We start from the raw sequence: 23052 nt of genomic DNA on the forward strand, positions 1-23052 counted from the left end.
GACCTTATCGATGGAAGTTAACTAAAAAAAATTGCTGTTTTAATTTAACAATAGCCTATTCGACATGTATTTCTATTCCAAGTATTTAAGATTATTTTTAATCAATCATTAGTTTATTAGGGAGTCAGATGTAATTAAAATGACCTAGAATACCCTTGCAACTTTTCAATAGGTAGATTTTGGAAAACCAAAAGCTGTGTGTGTAAAAAGAAGAAATGGACACATTTTCCATTATATATTATGACATTTCATTTTTATTGTAAATTGTTTTTCATTCCTTAAGATGGGCATTTATTCTAAACTATTTAAAAGTTTCTTTTATTCTTCTCATGTACTTCTCTTTCTCTCTTTTTCATTATTCTTTCCCATCCCGAGTACCTGCCTTCGGGCTATAAACTGGACTGTATCCAGGGGTACTCTTCCTTTCCCCATATTCCCCACTTCCCTATCCTTATCCGTATCCGTATTTAAAAGTTTGACGTGATTATATAAACATGTTCGCAAATACAAACCAATTATTGTATATTGTCTTTTTTTTCACTGATCAAAGATAATTATGCATACGTAGAAACATACCGTTTTGCATGCAGCCTACAATTATACAGTAAAATATGCAATGGTTAGAGTCGAATTAAAAAGTAACTTCATAAATGGCATGTTGTGGTTATAAAATTGTAAAAAAAAAAAAAAAAATTCGTCTAAATACCCTTCTGATAAGTCAAGTTCATTAGTTTTTGGCCATGCAAAAGGCTTCATTGAGTACTTTGTGTTGACATGGTACACTGCACACACATTGAATATCATTCCAACTCCAAATCTAGCCTTTCCAGCCTTTTTAAATCGATGAAAACTAGGTTTTAGTTGACATTATTGCTCATGAATATTGGGACACAATGCTATTTACATTTATGGTAGTTTTTTTTTTTTTAAGAGGGATAGATGGAATTTTTTTTCTTATTACTTTACTGTAATTTTCCCTCATATATCAATTGTGTGTTTTTACAAATATTTCCTGATATTTAGATTAGAATATTTTTATATTTGTTTATCTTTTATTGTGAGATTGTAAATGTGTATTTCATAATAAACGATAAAAAAAATATAAAAATAGTCTAATAAGATGGAGGTCTCACTACAATGAGAATCTCATAAAAAAGGTAAATTTTATCAAACTATAAATAAATTTCTTCTTCTTTCTTCCTACCGCTTATTTGTGTGTATATGTATGTATGTATATATATATATATATATATATATATATATATATATATATATATATATATATATATATATCAGGAAATATTTGTAAAAACGTACAAGTGATATATGAGGAAAAATTACTGCAAAATTCCTGATATTTATATTAAGACTATTTTTATATTTGGTCTTACAATTTAAACAATTCACCATCACTGCAACATTTACTCTGTCCAGGGTCAAAATGATGTCTCATAAATTCTAAACAGTTCCCTGTCATGCAAAGCACTTTATTGAAGACCAGGAATTAGTTGCAATTAATTGAACTTGAGCATTATAACACCATGCTGTTTACATGTCAATTTACTGCAGATGAGACATATGCTTCTTAATTTATTGTCATTTTACACATATGGCAACGCTGTCTCTTTTCATTCGTTGGATAATAATAATAATAATAATAATAATAATAATAATAATAATAATAATAGTAAAAATATTAATAATAATAGTAAAAATTATAATAATAATAATAATAATAATAATAATATATAATAAATAATAATAATAATAATAATAATAATCTGTGTAAAGTTCTGATTCGTAATATGTTGGAATACGTGTTTTGTTTATTTATTTTTTCTTTTTATAAAGGTAAGAGAAGAATATGACAGCCTTGTTTGTCATGGACTGTTAGTTCTCGTCCGCGAAACATCTTGGAAGTCATTGATGGAACTTGGGATCGACGCTTGGGCTGGACTTCCTCGCATTTTCTTTTTGATTCTTCAAGAAAAGAATGCCACATCAGCAGAGGATGCTGCAAAACTCCTCGCGAACCCATCTCTCAGGTAATACTTTACTTACTTTAAAGGGCTGCTCATCTGGCCCTATACAGCAGGGAAATATTACTCTCTACAGGACCTAAATGTCTTCCATATAAAGCTTTTATACTTAAACACTTTAATATTCTGGTGAAAGTTACAAAGTTATTGTCAAATCTGATTGGCAGACTAAAGTTACTGCCAGATCTCTGCTCAGACAGTATCTATAACGTTAAAACCCTTCCAGAAAACTAAAATTACTGCCGGATCTTTCCTCAGACAGCAATTTAGTGCAATATTGGCTGACTGAAATGTTTGACATGTCCGCAAGTTTCTTTCACAACTGTGTTATATCAAGTTATACATCCTTAAGGTTTTCCACAAATCAAATGTTTTCAAGAAACAAAGGCCAAGGTGCAAAGGAACTTTGCTGATGAATCCTTAGTCCGAGGGGTTTCAATAAGTCATTTAATCGATTTTTTGTGTATATAGGCTAATTTGCAGTCCTACAATGCAACGATGTAAGGCAGCATCACAAGATCAACATTTATTCCATGCCATATCGAGTTCTAACCAACACGTATATCAGACCATGTTAGTTACCCGATATGGAGTAGATAATCTCTATACTCTATTCATCGATGATAGATGTTTTTACAAATTACCTATTTCCAGGTGTAAAAATGTGTCTACATCTAGGTAGCTATGTACTCCTGCCTTTCCTGAGATTAAAGTAAATCTATTATGCAAACAGTTCACGAAAACATTTAATTTTTTTCTAACAAAATAACCCCGCATATACTTTTGGGATCGCTGCTTGAAATAGATAAAAACAATGTATTGAATATCTAGAAGTAAATAAAGTCATCACATCAGACTAGTCACCGTAAGAATGATGACATCTACTCAGTGCTTTCCAAGATCCAGTAACTAAGATAGTATTAATTTAAAAGAAGTATGGTAACTTAAATATTTGTCCGCTGGTCCAACTCAAGCCTTTGTGCTGAAGCAGCACCCCTGCTTTTTCATAAAAATAACCAAAGTTTAGTATCTTTCGGTTACAACAGGGTGTCTTGAAATTAGGATCTAATCTTCAATATGTGATGAATTCACTATTTTTGAAGCTATCTCAGAGACAGTCTAAGACATAATACTGTTAAAGGTAATGTAGATGCATTTTTTTTCTTTTATTATAAAAATACAAATACATAGTATTCATTTACATTTTTTGTGTAATTATTCTATTTACAAAAATATAACAAAAATATAACAAAATATAGATATGAATTCATGTTTACAATTATAAATAAATCAACATAAATCAAAATCAAAATACATAGTCTAGAAATTCTTTTGTTATGTACTTTGATATACTATCTGTATATCTACATCTAATATACTTCCTTTGGGATTGTAATTTATTTTTTAAGAAAAACATTATATCTTTGCAGCCATTAGGGATATTCATTGTGTGACAATGAACTGGGAAAAATATTAAGGTGTAATCTAATAGTTACCACAATACTTAGATCATTCATCCTCACAGATTTACACTGAATGCAGCAGCTGCAGTCAAAGGTAAGCAGCAATGGACCCTTTATTCCAATTCTTTATTTGTTGGAACTAATCGTGAAGCAGCACATCCCGTCGATGTATGGTCTCCGCAGAATCAATTTAGGTAAGATATGTTTACAATTCTTCGATTCTGTTTATATTTGTTTGATGTTATTTTCATTATCAATAAACTATAGTCAATTTCTTTTAGCGATGCATTTTTGCACCGACTCGCAGCGGTGCCCTTTTAGCTCGGAAAAGTTCCCTGATCGCTGATTGGTTGGACGAGATAATTCTAACCAATCAGCGATCAGGAAACTTTTCCGAGCTAAAAGGGCACTGCTGCGAGTCGGTGCAAATCTGCCTCGATAAAAGAAATGGACTATAGGAACCAGGACATTCCAAAACAGGGTCAAGTAACCTCAATTCCTCTTACATCGTGGGTGTTATGATGTGGTCGGTCATATCTTATACAAAAGTTGTTTTACGTAATCTATGTTTTTCAATATTTTTCTGTACTTTTCACAGAGATACTCATAATTTGATCTTCCATAATCAGATGTTTTACACACTATAATGTAACATTCCCTTAAACCAATCAATTCACATAATGACCAGTTTTTTGTCTATGAAATAGAGACATCTATAAAATCGAGTCTCCCAATAATACTATATTAAAAATCGTCTTTATAAAAAAAAAATTCTTTATATTCTTTGTTACCAGCTGTTGAGATTGAAAATTGTGAGGTCAAGTATTTCTAGTGTTCAACACTAGAATTCCTTAGCTTGTTAAAAATATTACACAATTGCTAAAAAAAAACTATACAAAATATACAGTTTATTTCAATTAAATTCTCCCAATTTAAGATAATCTAATAAGAACTTTATGAAAAAATAAAATAGAAGATAAGCTTCAAAATCCAGATCTCAAATAACATTTGTCCTTTGTAATCTCCTGCTTTATAAAAGTTATCATTTCATTCTTCATAGGGACATTGAAACTCGCATAATAGAATAGACCTTTGCAAATACACTGTTCTGCATTCCACATACCTCCATTGACTAAGTTAAAGATTTTAATAGAAATTCCCGTTTTGCTCCTTTTGTCATGCAAGTGCATAACCCAGGAGCCTCCTTCCACTCGGTAATTCAGAAAAAGACTGATAGGTGGTGCTTCTGTCGTAAGTTCAAACAGAATGAAGGCTACAGTATCTTATATTCTAAACCTCTTGGTTATTCGTTTCAATATTTGAATATACAATGTAATTATAGCTCTATTTTATCTATCATGTTAATAATGAAAGCAAGGTAGAAACATGAGTTTAATATATTAAGTCTGATAATGGGAAACTTTCGATCACCCCTTTGTTTATTCATCCCTTTGTTAAGTCTGATAATGGGAAATTTTCGATCACCCCTTTGTTTATTCATCCCTTTGTTAAGTTTGATAAATTGAACCAAGAGATAAATTAGGGAATAAAAATAATACTGGTATACTAGCCCAAAGGGGCTAAGGCTCATAGCGAAACATATTCCGCTTGCCAAAACATAAGAAAAATTATATAATGATAAATCCCGAGCAAAGCAATCTACGGCAGAGCAAAAACCAAACGAACTGGGTGATTAATTAGATAAATAAAATAACGGTAAAATACTACCCCACGGGACTGAAGCATGAAGCAATACATGTTGCGCTCTCCAAGATTTTCCTTTTGCCTACACACAATGAGAATTTTATCTGCGAGTGACGCGAGATAAAGCAGAACAAAAACTAATAAATAATAAGTCCAATTAATTAAGTAGTTATTTTTATAATGATGGACACGACTGCATAGAAAATGAGATTGAAAAATTACTCTTTTTCTATGAATCTGGAAGTCCTGGTAAACAAAACGTCCTGTGTTTTGACCATGTTTCATTAGCATTACTGGGTGAGAATTAGATTAGAGAGAGAGTGCCTTATCTTATGTTTGGGTTCCCCCTGGTCCCTCAGTGTGAGGCACCTCGTATATCCACCAGAGAGTTGCTAATGCATCTTCCTGTGTATTTTGCATCTTCCAGTCTATGACGGTCTGGGATGCATCTTAGGTATTTATCGACCTTATTCTTAAACACATCTATGCTCACTCCTATGTTTCTTAGATGAGCTGGCAGCACATTAAAGAGTCGCTGCAATATCGATGCTGGTGCGTAGTGGATTAACGTCCTGGGCGCCTTCATTAGTTTTCCTGGTATAGTTTTGGGCACTATTAATCTACCTCGGCTTGAGAGAGAGAGAGAGAGAGAGAGAGAGAGAGAGAGAGAGAGAGAGAGAGAGAGAGAGAGAGAGAGAGAATCAATTGAAAATAGGGTCAAAGAACTATACCATCCTCTTAATTTCTTATTGATGAGGATACTAAACAATAACTTTTCTCATTTTTTTGTTTTTGCTCTCCAAAGTGAACCACTTGCATTAGCAGTAATGTTCTTGTAATAAAGATATACCTAACACAGCCAAATCACAAATATTTTTCTCTGCAATTGGAATTGGCAATTAAAACTATAAGGTTTATGAATATCCATTTTAGATCATATGATTTAGGATACTTATTATAATTTTCCAATAACTACTGAGAGACTTTACTTTGTCCTAGGCTGAATACTTCTCTCTTCGACCCCAAGAAAATGAGCGATCTGCAAGGATATGATTTTGCAGTTGCAGCCCTGCCTTACTCTCCCTTCATTATGGTCGTTGATGACACTCTGTTGGGACCTGGCAAGTGAGTAGCCTTTTCCTTTCAAATAACTAAATAGACACTCAGTAGAGCGCAGACCTCCCCCGAGGCAGCTTACTTCTCGACCTTTTGCTTGACCCTAACCTTGACTTTTTCATGTATTAATTAGCGAGGATTTTCATACACTCAAATATGAACCAAGTTTGAAGTCTCTCTGACGACGGACTTCTAACTTTTGGCTGTTTACGTGAATTAGACATTTTGCTTGACCGTGACCTTGACCTTTGACCTTCCAAATTTAATCATTTCCAGCTTTTTACATAACTGTTAATCCCTGCCAGTTTCATTACACTAATATTAAAATTGTAGCCAGGAAGCTGTTCAGAAACACAAACAACCACACAAATTACAAACATACAAACGGGCGAAAACATAACCTCCTTCCAACTTCGTTGGCGGAGGTAATAAAGGCTAGTTAATCTTAGATATCATATTACAGAAAATGATTCTAACCCTTGTGGGACGGCTAGTGTCAATAAACGTGCATGTAGCCTTAGAAATTGCACCAAGATTAACGTCTATTTACGTAGAAAGTCAGAAATTATTTTTTAGTGTAGATAGCAACAGAAGGATTTGTTCTACTTGCTGGCAACCATATTCTCGCTCTCGTTTAGACTAAGTTTGTAACCACGATAGAACCACCACAGACTATAGTCCATTTCTTTTAGAGAGTCATATTTGCACCGACTTTTAGCTCGGAAAAGTTTCCTGGTCGCTGATTGGTTAGAATTATCTTGTCCAACCAATCAGAGATCAGGAAACTTTTCCGAGCTAAAAGGGCACCGCTGCGAGTCGGTGCAAATATGACTCGCTAAAAGAAATGGACTGTAGTCACCTCTTATTCAACCATGAAGACATCTGAATCCAAGCTACAAGGTCTGTTGTCTGCTTGTTTTGACATTCTATGCAATATTCAGATGACTAAAATTATCTGGAATGTTGAAAAACACTATCCAGATGTTGACTAACATTATTCAGATGATGTTGAGGAGGCTATCACTACTATACCAGAAGCTGGAAATGACGGTGATGACTGTCATATCTCTCGATAAAGTGAACTGCATGAAACAACCTGAGAAGACAAATTCCCGAGATGGAAGTTACAAAAGTTGCAATCTAGGGTGTTTTCTTTTGGAGTTTCCAGAAATAGCACTATCTTACGACTTTAAATTAGTTCTTGTTTGCTGGGTTGTTTGTATTTGAAAAAGAGAGAGAGAGAGAGAGAGAGAGAGAGAGAGAGAGAGAGAGAGAGAGAGAGAGAGAGAGAGAGAGAGAGAGAGAGAGAGAGAGAGAGAGAAACTTTAAATTAGTTCTTGTTTGTTGGGTTGTTTGTATTTGAGAGAGAGAGAGAGAGAGAGAGAGAGAGAGAGAGAGAGAGAGAGAGAGAGAGAGAGAGAGAGAGAGAGAGAGAATTATATCAGTATGTGACCAAGAAATTAAAACACATAGTATTATGACGCTTCAAAATTAAAATGATTTATCTATACGTAAGTTTTATAATTCACATCCAATTCATACATTTCAATTTCCATTATTTTCAAGGTATAAAGGATTAGAAGTTCTGTTACTTGACGCATTGGCGGAAGCAGCGAATTTCACCTATCACTACGTGGCCCCCGAAGACGGGGAGTGGGGGAGACTAAAGCCCAGTGGCCAGTGGACTGGAATGATAGGTAAGGTTAGGTTAAGGTTATGAGTGCATGAACCGCCATACACGGATGATAGTGCTCACTGCTTTTCGACGTAGATAGTGTCCATTTGATGATATTAGTGGTGTATAGTTTTGAGTCATTGTTTTTGTATTTCATTTTTATCTCGTACTCATATTTATTGAATTATATATTTATTACATCAATCCAAAATTACCTTCGTTTTTCCTTCATAAATACTACTATTAAATATAATATATATATACAGTATATATATATATATATATATATATATATATATATATATATATATATATATATATATATACATATATATATATATATATATATATATATATATATATATATATATTTGTTGATTTCACGAATCAAACCCAGTAATCATAATCATCATCATTATTATTACTATCATCATCATTATCTGCAGACTTTCATCTCATCTTTTCGTTAGACATACAACAAAGCCTCCTGCCATGAAACTGCACAGTTAAGCTTCGTTTGCACAGAAATGACATAATCAAAATCTAGTAACATTACCATGTATCTAATACTTTTTGCATGAAGTTATTTCCTCTATTTATTCACAAACATATCTAGAGCATACTTGTTTAAGCATTGAAAAATAATTCAGTTTGGAGGTATGGTCATTACAATCTTTTCCTTTGTTTGTTTGACGCTTTTACCCTTCACGATTTTATTGCTACATCAACTTTAGTTCTATATCCAAAAATTCAACATCATTTTAATTAATTTTTCGTAAATAACGTTGTATCTAACTTTTATAAAAACAGGCAATAGTAGCAGAAATATCTTCTAAGTTTCATATAATTCTTGCATCGGCATTTATAGAATGTATTTTCTGTCACAATTATTATATGTAGTTCAAGTATTTTCGAGCATAAAAATTAATCGATGGGTCATTGGCGTCCAAGGAACCTTTACCTCTTGTTTCAGACAGAGAAAATATCACAACTCCCAAGTTAGGCAATCATTAAAAGTAGTACGGTACAAAATCAAGAGATTAAATCAAAAGTAATCGTGATAGAGAAGCGTGAGCAATAGGTCGATATAGGCGAATATATTTTATAAGAAATCCAGATAAAAATGTAGACACCAAGAAAATGAGCTAAAAAAAGGAAATATAGATAAGCAAAACTAATAAAAATGTCAAGATACGACCACGAGTATCCAGCAAATAAGGTCAGCTTAATAATTGTTTCTGTATATGAAGAGAGGCGATACATTTTTGCTTACTCTGATAAAGTTGTTAAAATCTGACGCTCAAAAAAAGTTTATCTGCCACTACAAAAAAAACTAATTATCAATATCTTAAGAAATTTATTTCAAGGGCTCATAAATTCAAATGTTATAAAATGCAGTGATAAAATAATATTTATAGAAATGGGGGGGGGGAGCAGCTGAGAGGAAGAGTTCAGAATCGCTGATGAAACAGATACACATTGCTTTAGCACTACATCAAAGGTGAACACATGAAGAAGCACTAATAACATGAGAACGATCATCAAAGCGGGGATAAGTTGAATAGAAAGTTTAGTAACCAAAAAGAAAAAGAAAATTTATAACATCTCAATCAATGTAATATCGACCTAATGGTTAACCATGTCAGTGCTCACATTCTATATTAAATGAATGAATGAATGATTTGAAGTTCTCTGGCATCCTGACATCGAAGGTCATTGCCGCCGATATCGTTTATTATAAATAAAGATTAAAAGAATATTCAATTAAATCCAGAAAAGTAAATATGTTACAAAACCTAAATGGCATTAAGAAGACCTGCTTCTGATATAAATTTAAAACTGCCACTAGCATTGTACGACACATCATGTCCAAGGATCTAGGCAAGGATGAACCTGCCATCTTCACCCCGAGCCTCAAACAGATATCTATTCTTTCTGTGCTATACGTGGGGCATTCAGTCAACAAATGCCTCACTGTCAAAGGTATCAAACAATCATCGCAATATGGTTGGTGTTGGCCAGCCAGCAGAAGCTCATGTGTCATACGAGTGTGAGCAATGCGGAGACGACAAAGAGTAGTCTCCCATTTTCGGGACATCCTATTATACCTCCAAGAGGATATAACAAAGGCAATTTCTCTGAATTCTATATTAAATAGAATTCAAAAATAAAATTCTTCTTATATGGTCCATAAATTGCTCTGGTTTTCGAAATGCAGCACACTTTTACACTATAAAGCCCTGTCCACGCGATCGAGCATGCCGGACGGGCAAACTGTGATACCAGGCCACAATACTAAGTGAAAATGAGGGTTGATGACGTCAGAAGCGGGAAAACTAAAGGCAGAGATCTGGCAACACTGTATGGTGCCAGATCCCTGTCTGTGGTTTGCCCGCTTCTGACGTCATTAACCCTCATTCTTACTAACTATTGTGGTCTGGTAACACTGTTTGCCCGTTGGGCATGCTCGATCGTGTGGACAGGGCTCAAGTTAAATATAATCGAGCCCTGTGATAAAACCTCTCCATATTTGACTATTGAATGAATTGTGCAACATATCTAAATTGAGCCATAATGCCATGATCAACAACCACAGCAACAAGACTTACAACTGCTTTAGCCAGTTCAATAAAGAACTGGTAGATAAATCGAGAGGTGTTGGAAATAAAACAAAGAAAACCAATGTCTCACGATAATCTGAGAAAAGCAGTGACAGAAGTAAAAAGATTCCTCGTAAGCAAGTTATAATTTTTTCTTCCCATTACTTCTATTATTTCAAACTAAAAGAATAAATCTTTTCTGACTTAAAAGTTGACGACCATCTGCCCCGCAATAAGAAGAGGAATTAACTTTGTTTTTGATATTCTCATCTTTGCGGTTAATACTCATCATCTTTCTAAATCATTACTGTCAGACCTTTTTATTCAACCAGAAAGAAAATTCATCTAAACTCAACCATTAGCCAGCAAATGAAAACATCTCCATCTAGAAAGATATATGTCTTTCAAACTCTTTTAAAAACGCTTTTTTTCTTTTCCATTGTCCTATTTACAAACAAAAAAATTAAATCAGACCCCGCCCCCTTTCACCCTCCTATCTATCTATAGTTGACATTCATTCAATTAGCATTACTTATTCTGAAAGTGTCATACTAGTAGTGGACCACTTTGGTATCACAAAACCTTTAGGCACTCATGTAACAATCTAATACCCAACACAATGGATTTATGTTACAGATCTACTGATTTCACTTGATTTATGTTACAAACTGAATATATTTTTCTGCATTCGGCTTTATTTTAACTGTTTTTCGCATCTTGCTCAAAATTAAATTGGCCCACAATATAATTCAATGCCATTCAGATATTTATATTTGGTGGTAGAGTTTAACAATAACTTTGACCTAGCTTCAGTGTCCCATTTTCAAAATTTATCAACAGGTATGGTAACTACTGAAGAAGCAGATTGGGCTGTCAGTGACATTACTTTCTCCTCTCAGAGAGAAGAATATGTTGACTTTTGCGAGCCTTTTGTCTATGATGCTTCTGAGCTTGTAACTCCAAGAGCAAAACTACTCCCACAGTGGCTAGGACCCGTAAGGTAAGGAGTAAAGGGGTATTTGTAAATTATATATGAAAATCCTTTCATGGAAAAAGATAAAATTTCTTACATGGTTGTAATCCCATATCTTTGATGTAAATTTTTTAAATTTAGGAGTATATTACCTTTGTTCTGAGGTAGATTCACAACTAAGATTTATCAAGATTTAGGCTGGTTTAATCACATACGAAATTCATACATGATAATTTAGTAATCATAATTATCTCAAGAAAAGTTATTACTTGGAATAAATCGTATTAAGATACACATATCTTCCAAAATAACACTAGTCTGTTTAGAGCTAAGTACTTGCCATTTACTTTGAGATTACTTGGTTTATATATTTGTTCCTAAATTCTCTTCTAAACCTAAAGGATGAATTACACCTAAGCTTTCTCATAGTACAACTTAATTATAACCCAATGACTGAATTGTATGTCAAACATTTATCATGTACCATGTGATCACCTGCTACCACTGTCAAAGGTATGACATTTTGAAAAATGTCCATATATATATATATATATATATATATATATATATATATATATATATATATATATATATATATATACATATATCCATTTCTGGGTGGGGATACTCCAACGCGTAAATTGGTTTGCATATTGCCAGGGCACCAGCCACCCGTTGAGATACTACCACTAGAGAGTTATGGGGTCCTTTGACTGGCAAGACAGTACTACATTGGATCCTTCTCTCTGGTTACGGTTCACTTTCCCTTTGCCTAAACATACACCGAATAGTCTGGCATATTTTTTACAGATTCTCCTCTGTTCTCATACACCTGACAACACTGAGATTACCAAACATTTCTTCTTCACCAAAGGCGTTAACTACTGCACTGTGATTGTTCAGTGGCCACTTTCCTCTTGGTAAGGGTAGAAGAGACTCTTTAGCTTTGGTAAGCAGGTCTTCTAGGAGAAGGACACTCCAATATCAAACCATTGTTCACTAGTCTTGGGTAGTGCCATAACCTCTGTACCATGGTCTTCCACTATCTTGGGGTAGAGTTCTCTTGCTTGAGGGTAAATTCGGGCACACTATTCTATCTATTTTCTCTTCCTCTTGTTTTGTTAAAGATTTTATAGTTTATATAGATATTTATTTTAATATTCTTAAAATATTTATTTTTTCCTTGTTTCCTTTCCTCACTGGGCTATTTTCCCTGTTGGAGCCCATGGGCTTATAGTATTCTGCTTTTCTAACTACGGTTGTAGCTTAGCAATTAATAATAATAATCAGCAAAGCTGTATTAGTCAGGGCCACTCATACTACGTTGGCATACTGTGAGAAATCAAATGAAAATCTCCTAACAACACATATCCGCCTTTTTCGAAAACTTTCGACCGGGTTGCAAAATTATCAAAGAAAAACATGTTGAAATTTCTTTATTTTTTCTGTTTCCAACTGTTTGGCTCATTTCAGTATGATATTAATCAGTTCTATTTACCAATGATTTCACGATGCTCTCGCTGAATAATTTAAGATAAACAGTACATTTACTTTACCATAAGTCCATTGTCTTGAAAGAACTAATGAAAACCATTACTAATAAGAAACTTTTTTTTTTTTTTTTTATATTTGTTCTCTCTTTCTAGACCATACAATTGGAAGGTCTGGGTTGGAATCGTGATAATGGTTGCCTTTTCTGGACCTTTTCTCTGTTTCTTGGCCACTTACTACACTGGCTCCAGTACAACCTACGTTAGGTACTTTCAGGAGGTCGGCAACGCAGTTATGTACACTTTACAACCAGTTTTTCAGGTAAATTAGCAGTTTTTTAACGCGTATGAGTTAAATTAGGGTTAATTCCTTGTTGGTTAATTTTATGCAGGCGGGATATAAAGCATCATAGATGAACTAAACAGTCAAAACAATAATGATTATTATGATAATATATGATTTGTTGCTGTAGTCGCAGTTGTTGAAACAGCATTAATTCTCAATAACAAGAACTCGGCTGAATATCTTATTCTATCTAGTTATGTCTCGCATAATCCAGTTTCCTCTTTTGAAGTTTTCAGTGATAATGTTGCAATAATCTCTAATAAAAGAAAGTGCACATTAAGTTTCCAAGATCGTTGGAACGAAAATAGTAATGATATGTAAAGGAATTTTCTAATACCAATTTGAAATGTTAAAGACAATTTTACTTCTATATGCTTATTTCCTATTAGAAATAAGGTAAAAAGAAATTAATATAAAGTGTACATCTTTTTGTGTACACATCCTTATGCATGAACGGATTACAGTATTAGATTTGGGTATAAATCATATACTGTGGTCAGTCAGGGAGGCCATTAAATGTCAAGGTGCAGTTGGGGGAATTTAAAGCCCTGCAATTGCACTATCAAAATAAAGTTAAAAGAGTTTGAACTCTGTACCATGGTCTTCCACTGTCTCGGGTTAGAGTTCTCTTGCTTGAGGGTACACTCGAGCTCACTATTCTAATTTCTCTTCTACTTGTTTTGTTAAATGTTTTACAGTTTCTAAAGGAAACTTTTATTTTACTGTTGTTATTGTTCTTAAAATATTTCATTTTTCCTTGTTTCCTTTCCTCACTGGGTTATTTTCCCTGTTGGGGCCCCTGGGCTTATGGCATCCTGCTATTCCAACTATGGTTGTAGTTTAGCAAGAAGTAATAATAATAATAATAATAATAATAATAATAATAATAAACTGTAGAATGAAAGAGAGAAGTATAAACATAAGTCTAGTCAAAGGCTAAAAATTGGTTATAGCGACGCGCCTAAAGACGATGTAAAAGCCTTATGGCAATGCACCACGTGGTATGCTCAAGTCTGATGGCACTATATCTCTATGGGTCATCCTTATGTCCAGTAGGAGTTAGTTTTTATTTGTTCATGTATTAGCAATTACTATGACTAATTTGTAATCTTCCTTTCGTTGCTTTGTGTTATATGATGGTGTGAGGGCACGTTTTACAGATTTTTCAACTTGGTGTATTACCTTTAACTTACTAATCTCCTTTTTAACTTTATTTTCATCAGTTTTCTATATAATGGAGGTTACACTCAAGGAATCCCTCTTTATTATGTTACATTATTAAGAGCGTACGCCTTGCTCCTTTTCCAACATTTAAGTAGATATTTTTCTTTACGTTATGTATTCTAAAAATAAACTGGAAAACAATATTCATATCTCGTAAGCGAGTATCGATTGTTCCTTTGTTTTGCGTCGTATATTAGTCAATAAGAATAAGTAAAATTGTCCTTATAGTTCTCTCTCTCTCTCTCTCTCTCTCTCTCTCTCTCTCTCTCTCTCTCTCTCTCTCTCTCTCTCTCTCTCTCTCTCTCTCTGTTATATTTTATTTTTTTCTTAGAGAGGACACCCAAACGATATCCACGTAACACCTGGAAGACTCTTCATTGGAACATGGCAAATATTCACGATGATCATTGGGATATCGTACTCATCGTCTCTCACCTCCTTCCTTGTATTTCCGGGCTTTCAAAAACCTATCGAGAACTTGCAACAACTGGTGAAATCAGACATTGGATGGGGAAAGGTTAGTGTCTATTGGATTTTCCTTTTAGTTAAGAGCCTATATTTTTAATACGAATTACACAGGAATCGAGTGACTATTTTCATACCCCACCTCTAGCGTCAGCTGCTCATCCACGTCCACTCAATTGATCAGTTCTCAGATAAGTGTTAGTTTTGTTAAAACATCTGATAAGCCACATTCTATAGTTAGGCCAAATTGCTAGTGAGTTTTGATTTCCTTTAGTGTGATTACAGCACAGCACACGTAGAACTTAAGGTTGTAGCGCAGGCTTCAGTAGCCTAATGAAGACCAGCCCAATAAATCCTGTGTAGATAAACACAAGAGTTAAATCTGCACATTCACTGTGGAGAGATGACAATAATAGACGATTTTTATCGTTTTTTAATCTAGTCCACAAAGTTTGTTCCTTTATTCAACCGAACAGAATGAAACAACCTTTTAAAATATGTAGGCTACAGTAGTGGTTTTCACTCTTTGGATGGGATGAGCTGACTATGTTGAATTGGAGATGGGTGTCTTTGCATAAATGTAAACATCTTTATTGATTTTTTTTTTCAACTACACCTATCATGTAAGTTGAATATTTTAATAACCCATTTTTCCTACCATAATGCATACCTTAAAGGCTTCATCACCAATCAACTTGAACCTTTTTTTCATTCTCAAAGTATGCAATTAATACGGCCAACAATTCTCAGATTATAGTTTCCTTTAACCGTGCTCTTGTAAACTACAGTTGATGGCGATAAATAGATTTCCCCTACCTGTTTGACCTCCCCAGTTGCATAAAGGTATGTACCATCGTTAACGAGGCGCAATTCGTAAAGATACTATTCACTCAAATATAGACCTAATGAAAATAGGTATTAAAAAATCAAAATACTTAATTTACAAATGAAAAATCAATAAATCTCCTGAAGAGAACTGATCCAAGTCAAACAAAAAATAGTATAAATATTTTCATAAAAATATTAATTCTATTGTTAAATTAAACTCGTTTTTTAAAGATAAGTAAGAATACAATGAAAACGAGAGTTATAAAGTAACCAATACAGTCTAACCTCCTCATTTGTGGGGGCTAGGTAACAAGACATACCCATGAAGAGTGAAAATACCTGAATACTTGGCGCCCTAATGTGGGTCAACCCATAACCTTCCACAAAGACCACTGCCTAAGCATGATTGACTAACACACTAGGTAACCCACGTAACTGCACTATATCGTTTTCATGTGGTATTGCAGTACATACAACTTTTCATAGGTAAACGTACATTATTAACACAGCTTCACTAAAAGGTAATACAACTCATAACAGGAGAGTCACCGCCACACCACCCTATGTATAAGTGACAGCAATACACTTGCTTGTATTAAAAAGTACCGTGAAACTTAGTGATTATACAGTAGGTATATCCACTAATATTTTCTTTCCCAAAGTAACTTTTTTCTTTTATATATCACATTTACATATTTCAATAACAGATATTTTGCACAAAAAAATGGTTATAATTTACATCATTATGATTATTCACAGTACTATTGTAGTAGAAAATGTACTGCCATATTCTAACTGAATTTCAATGACCGTTCTGCCACTTATTACAGTAATAAAGATCACCCTTTTTTAAGATTATTTTCTAGATTCATTTCATCAGTGTAGCACATGGTGTTATGTAAAGGGCTTTGTGTATGCTTGCCCACTACATTATAAGGGTGATTACACATGATTGATGTAATTGATTATAGTGTGAAAAACTGAACAACATAGGAATGAATAAGAAAATTATAAACCAAAGATCACTTCTTTGTTGAGGTACACGTCTAAAGATCTATTAGCAATTCATTATAAGATAGTGAAAAACTGCTCTGACATGACCTAGTTATCAGATCACGTGTTTCTGCTCTGACTTATCTAGTTCACATCTTTGTATTCTGGTTCAAACATTATTTTTTCAAAGAAATTTTGTATACCTCTGTAATAGAGCAATTTTCATTATGTTTTCTCTTACAAATCCCCTTAAAGAATTTACACGTACTCTTAGGGAAATAGACAACTTAAGACCTTTTTTGTCCTTTTTATATGCATCAAATCATCATATGCAAATTATGAGCTAATATGTCAATTTAGTTTTATCTTCTTAACCATGCAGTGTAGCGCAAATTACTTTCTTTTAAACTCAGGTAAATTTTGGAGGCATTCAAAATGCCATATTAGAGCAGACAAAGGATCCAGTGTTAATAGCCCTTCGGGAAGGTGTGCAGTGGCGAAGCTCTTTAGATGGCATCCTTCATGATGTGGCCAAGGGCACTCTGGCTACTTGGGACAACAGTATCACAACACGCCTCACAATTGCTGTCAAATTCACCGACAGCAAGGGCCAACCATTAGTTCATCTGCCAGGATTTGAACTTCTACAAGAGAGAATTGCTTGGCCAATGCAGCAACATGCACCGTATAAACAAAGGTAAAGTTTTGTAAAATATTTGCTTTAGAATTCAGATTATTAAACTTCTTATTGGTTTTTCTAACGTATACTCAGAAAAAAGAATACTAAGTAATGATGAAGTACTGTAATTGCAGAGATCTGACATTCCCTTCTGAACTCAAAACTGATAATGAATGTATTCACTTCAGAAATTAGTAGCAATATTAATTTGCTTTATCAAAGGTTACATAGTTTGGTTCAGTTAACCTGCTTGGATTGGTCAAGTATGCCTGAAGGTTTGCTCAGTCTACTTTTTGATAATGCAATTTTTTATTAATCACTTTTCAAACTCATCACATACATTACTTAGATCTAATCATGGTAACATATGCTCCAAGGGAAACTATTTTCTGCTATATTTGAAATTGATTAAAAAATTCAGTCTTAACCTCCATGAACTTCGAAAGCTAAAAACTAAATCAGATCTTGACTTCCAACTGAATAGTTCTGGTCTCAACATATAATTGAGCTAATCTAGTTTCATATTGAAAATGCATTATTTACTTGCATCAAAAGTTGGCCATAGGAAGTGTTCAAGCTTAGCTATATTGAATTGTAAGTACCAAAACAAGATATTCTAGATTTCATGAAACTAAATTAAAAATTTTATTTTGTAATCTGTCACCCTGAGCTGTTGTGAGGGACAGTCGAACTTGTGAGTGGAAGTTACTATTATTATTAAACGGGGAGTTTAACCAGCCCAATGAGTCAAACTTGACTCTTACAGAGCTGGCTGAATAACATCGGTAAGAAAATTATTTTCTTTATATTAACGTTAAATAAATGAATAAAATAAAATATATATTATATTATCGATAAAAATCATACTAAATGTAACGGATATAAAATAAACAAATTATGAGGTAAAATCTGTGATAAGAAATCTAAATATTTTCTATAAAACCTCGGGTTCTTGAAAACGTTGAAATCCTAAAAACTGAGAAATTCTCAGTCTGATGAAAGGTCAAAAAAACTGTTCTCACCAAAACATAAATATTCTCTCTCTCTCTCTCTCTCTCTCTCTCTCTCTCTCTCTCTCTCTCTCTCTCTCTCTCTCTCTCTCTCTCTCTCTCTCTCTCTCTCTCTCTCTCTCTCTCTTAAAACTTTACAATTGCTTATTAAAATTTTAAGTTTCTGGCGGTGCCAATGAAATGTCTGCAATAACACTGGACAAAGAAGCTTTGCTTGATGAATCTTTTCTATTGCTAAGGTCATCAACAGAATTTTTCTTGTTTAAACAAGCAGAGGTCGTCAACGGTGTCAGGGTTCGCCACCTGATCCAGGATATGGGGACATCATTATTCATTTTTTGGGGGGGAGGGGAAGGGAAGAGGTGACAATAATAATCATAAAAAAATAAAAAAAATGGAAAAAAATCAAGGTAAAAAAAAAAAATATTAAGACTGAAATCCTAGAGACCCAATAGCGTTTCATGGAATTTATTTCTACACCAATGACACCTACGACAGCTACTTCCCAAATGTCCACTCCCTAAACTACCACAAAGGGGTGGTACCACTATCATTAGACTGGCTCAAGTGTATGCCAAACGAACTTGATGGGACTGAGAGCATTTCAAGAATACAACCATCTCCACTTTAATCATAGTGGTAGGCAAACCGGACAGAATGCCGAAAGTCCTACCTCTATGAAACCAGCCAACCACTGGAATCCGAAGGCCAAGTTTTTGCTTGACTCAAAGCTTGAGAATAGTTCCACGTTCCAAACACTATCGTGTAACTGGCAAGGCCACCACAGCTTCCACAATTGGCTTCGAAAAAAAGCTCCAATCTTGGGTATGGTGTCCCCTCCAAAAAAATCTAGACAGTGAAAAGAGTAAGAGAGTATTGACAGCAAGGGTGGAGACAGTTGATAAATATGAAGGAGGATGAAGCAATAAGAAGTAATAGAAAGTTCCCAGTTTGCGAGTCCTCCTTCCCGCCAAAAGGCTCCCCAATGATTTCATCAGGGGATTCTCTCGTTAACAAAGTGATTTTGTTGTTGCTACAAGCTCCTTACAGATGCCAGGAAATTATATTTAAGGGTGTTTCTTCGTAAAAACGAGAGAATGGGGGTGGCAGTGGGGAAATGGTAATTTTCATAGGTAATCATTCCTGTATTGATGGAAAGAAGTACAAGAAGAGGAAGAATGGAGCAACGAAGAACAAAGAAGTAGAGGGAGAGGAAGAATGAAGCAATGAAGGATAAGGAAGTTGAGGGAGAGGAAGAATGAAGCAATGAAAGGTAAAGCGAGTAGAGGGAGAGGTAGAATGAAGCAATAAAGGATAAGGAAGTACTGTAGAGGAAGAAGGAAGCAATGCAATATAGGCAAGTAATTCACTCGAGAATTTAAAATTTGGAATACCCATGCTGGAGCCCTCCACAAAACTAGCTCTAAATTTACATTAACATATAATCAAGAACAGGAATCTCAAGTTACCTAACAGTGCTATGAAACCATCCATAAAGGCAAAAACAAAACAGTTATTTTCTTTTGCCTTTTCTATTATCTTAACTTACATGTATCTAATTCTTATGAAACTTTGCTTGTTGATATATGTGTACTTCTTGTAGGGTTAGCTAACTCCGAAATTCATTATCAGTGACTCTTCAACAATTACTATTTTGGGTTATCTATTTGACAGGTTTGATGAACTTATTGCCAGAGTGGTTCAAGCAGGACTAGTACAGAAGTGGCTGAAAGTAAGTAAAAAGCAATTTTGAGGTAAATATTTTTCACTAAGATGAATAGTGTTAAAACTAGCCATGGTTCCTAAGTACCATACAAGATTTTAAACAGAAAAATTAACGTTTCTATGACTTTGATCGTAACTCGAACATAAACTTACTCAATGACTGTCGTTGCCTAATTACAACAACCTTTTGTCTATTCTCTGTTAAATCCCCAACTGGTTTCTGAATACAAATGAGTGTTTGCAAACTAGTCCATGATATATCTGCATCTATCTAAAACAGTGACCTTTTTCAAATAACGGAAATTTTTGTAAAAGATCATACAAGAGCACTCTATATATGTCTATTGCTGGTTACCAACACAGACTGTGCCAAATGTTTTCTGACAGATAATAAATATAAAATCTCTTATTTATAAAATACGGCAAATAACTTTCTTCTCAGGAGACTGGAACGGATATATGCATGTGCGAAAACACACAAGCACAAAGATAGTGAGAGACTATATGAGGCAGGCCTCAAAGTGATTGATGACAAGTTAACATGGAGTCGACAATAAAGTATCAACTAGTCTAGAATAAACTTAGCCATTACCTACGATTAACAAATAAATAAGTCTAGTTAATTAGATATGTGGTGATCAAGTCTGGGAAATGCAGAATTGAGTCTGTCAGTTGGGAACAGTCGACAAATGTATCGGGTAACAAGTAACCAACCAAGCACCATCTTACTTGTGTACCTTGTGCGGAGATAACAGGTCGGTGATAACCGAGAGGCGAGGTAAATGTAACTAACTTTATTTTAACGGATCAGGAGGTTATATACAAGCCGTCGTAAGCAAGAACGTCAAAAAAATTCAAACCTAATGATTCATGAAAACACAGGCTTAAATAGGTTATCAGTGCGAGGAGAGAGCGATACTGGTACATATAAATCTGTTACAGTGTACGAGCATGTGTGATACATGTGCGGCACATGGCTCCCTAATAAAAAAAGGCATACATATGAAATAGGGCACCCTGCTCTGGAGAGGCGCTCTGTACGTTGGACATCTTCCTGGAAATACTCAGGTTTAAGACGATCAATCGAGACCTAGTTTTTTTTGCCACGAGTGATCAGTAACAGAGCCTTCGTTATTCGACGGATCACAAGGAAAGGGCCCATGTAAGAGGACATTAATGGTGGCATGCATGTTTCATTCAGCAGGAAAACGTGCGATGCCTTGTGCAAATCTGTCGGTATGTTGCTTCGCTGGAAGCTTGTAAGTCTGGCGGCATGGAATAAACTTTCCCATGACATGACATAGGCGCTGGAGATGGTCAGAGGAGATTGTCAACGGTAAAAATAAAGCAGGGACGACCAACGGGTCGCCATACACCATTTCAGCTGCTGAGACATCCAACGTGTTCTAAGGAGTGGTCCTTAGTCCCAGAAGGACACAGGGAAGCTGCATAAACCAGCCGGAGTCCTTGCAGCAGGACATCAAAGCTGCGTAAACCAGCCGGAGTCCTTGCAGTAGGACATCAAAGCTGCTTTGAGGGTGCAATGAAAACGTTCAACCCTTCCCTTGACAGCAAGGCTGTACGCGGTTGTCTCCGATGTAGGGTGATTCCCAGGAGGTTCACTAAATACCAATATGAAGATTTAAGCCTGGTAGTATGTACTGTAGGTATACTAACATCCTATCAAGCACTCTCTGGCGTCACATGTGGTGCTCTATCTTCCTCTTGTCTAAAATCCTTGGGAGGAAACCACACCCCTCAACTTGAACATAAACTTGAATATCTGAGTGCCGTGATTTTACACAATAATAATAATAATTTTTGCTACGACTGGTATTATAGCCATGTTGCCAGAATGGTGCTATTATTATTATTATTATTATTATTATTATTATTATTATTATTATTATTATTATTATTATTATTATTATTATTATTATTACTATTATTATTATTAGCTAAGCTACAACCCTAACTGAGAAAGCAAGATGCTATAAGCCCAAGGGCTCCAACAGGTAAAATAGCTTAGCGTTGAAAGGAAATAAATAAATTACAATAGAAGTAATCAACAATTAAAATATTTTAAGAACAGTAACATAAAAGAAATCTCCCATATATATATATATATATATATATATATATATATATATATATTTATATATACATATATTTATATATACATATATATATATATATATATATATATATATATATATATCATATATATATATATCATATATATATATATATATATATATATATATATATATAAATATATATACATATATATATATGTATATAAAATATATATATATATGTATATATACATGTATATATATATATATGTGTGTGTGTGTATATTATATATATATGTATTTATATGTATGTATGTGTGTATGTACGTATATATATATATATATATATATATATATATATATATATATATATATATATATATATATGTATATATATAATAAAAACCTCAAAAATAAACAGGAAGAGAAATAAGATAGAGCATACTCTCAGGCAAGATACCTCTACGCCAAGAGAGTGGAAGACCATGGTATACAGATGCCATGGCACTACCCATGACTAGAGAACAATGGTTTGATTTTTGAGTGTCCTTCTCCTAAAGAGTCTCTTTAGCTATGCTAAAGAGACTTTTCTGTCCTTGCCAAGTAGAACATAGCCACTGAACAATTACAGTGCAGTAGTTAACCCC

General features: G+C 34.1%; 1 protein-coding gene and 1 long non-coding RNA gene across 2 annotated transcripts in view; one reads left to right on the forward strand and one right to left on the reverse strand.

Moving 5' to 3' along the window:
* Positions 1 to 23052, reverse strand: part of LOC137616157 (uncharacterized) — an 81851-nt gene that overhangs the window by 45026 nt on the left and 13773 nt on the right. The gene's annotated exons all lie outside the window — the stretch shown is intronic.
* LOC137616744 (glutamate receptor ionotropic, delta-1-like) overlaps positions 1 to 23052 on the forward strand; it is a 28153-nt gene that overhangs the window by 4186 nt on the left and 915 nt on the right. Inside the window, exons 3-12 of the mRNA XM_068346744.1 lie at positions 1852 to 2045; positions 2511 to 2717; positions 3565 to 3696; positions 6206 to 6331; positions 7889 to 8019; positions 11438 to 11597; positions 13217 to 13382; positions 14962 to 15147; positions 17330 to 17613; positions 20280 to 20337. Of these exons, the coding sequence (XP_068202845.1) occupies positions 1852 to 2045; positions 2511 to 2717; positions 3565 to 3696; positions 6206 to 6331; positions 7889 to 8019; positions 11438 to 11597; positions 13217 to 13382; positions 14962 to 15147; positions 17330 to 17613; positions 20280 to 20337 (1644 nt within the window). The remainder of the gene's footprint in view (positions 1 to 1851; positions 2046 to 2510; positions 2718 to 3564; positions 3697 to 6205; positions 6332 to 7888; positions 8020 to 11437; positions 11598 to 13216; positions 13383 to 14961; positions 15148 to 17329; positions 17614 to 20279; positions 20338 to 23052) is intronic.

Source organism: Palaemon carinicauda, chromosome 22, assembly GCF_036898095.1.
Source record: "Palaemon carinicauda isolate YSFRI2023 chromosome 22, ASM3689809v2, whole genome shotgun sequence".
Lineage (NCBI taxonomy): Eukaryota > Metazoa > Arthropoda > Malacostraca > Decapoda > Palaemonidae > Palaemon > Palaemon carinicauda.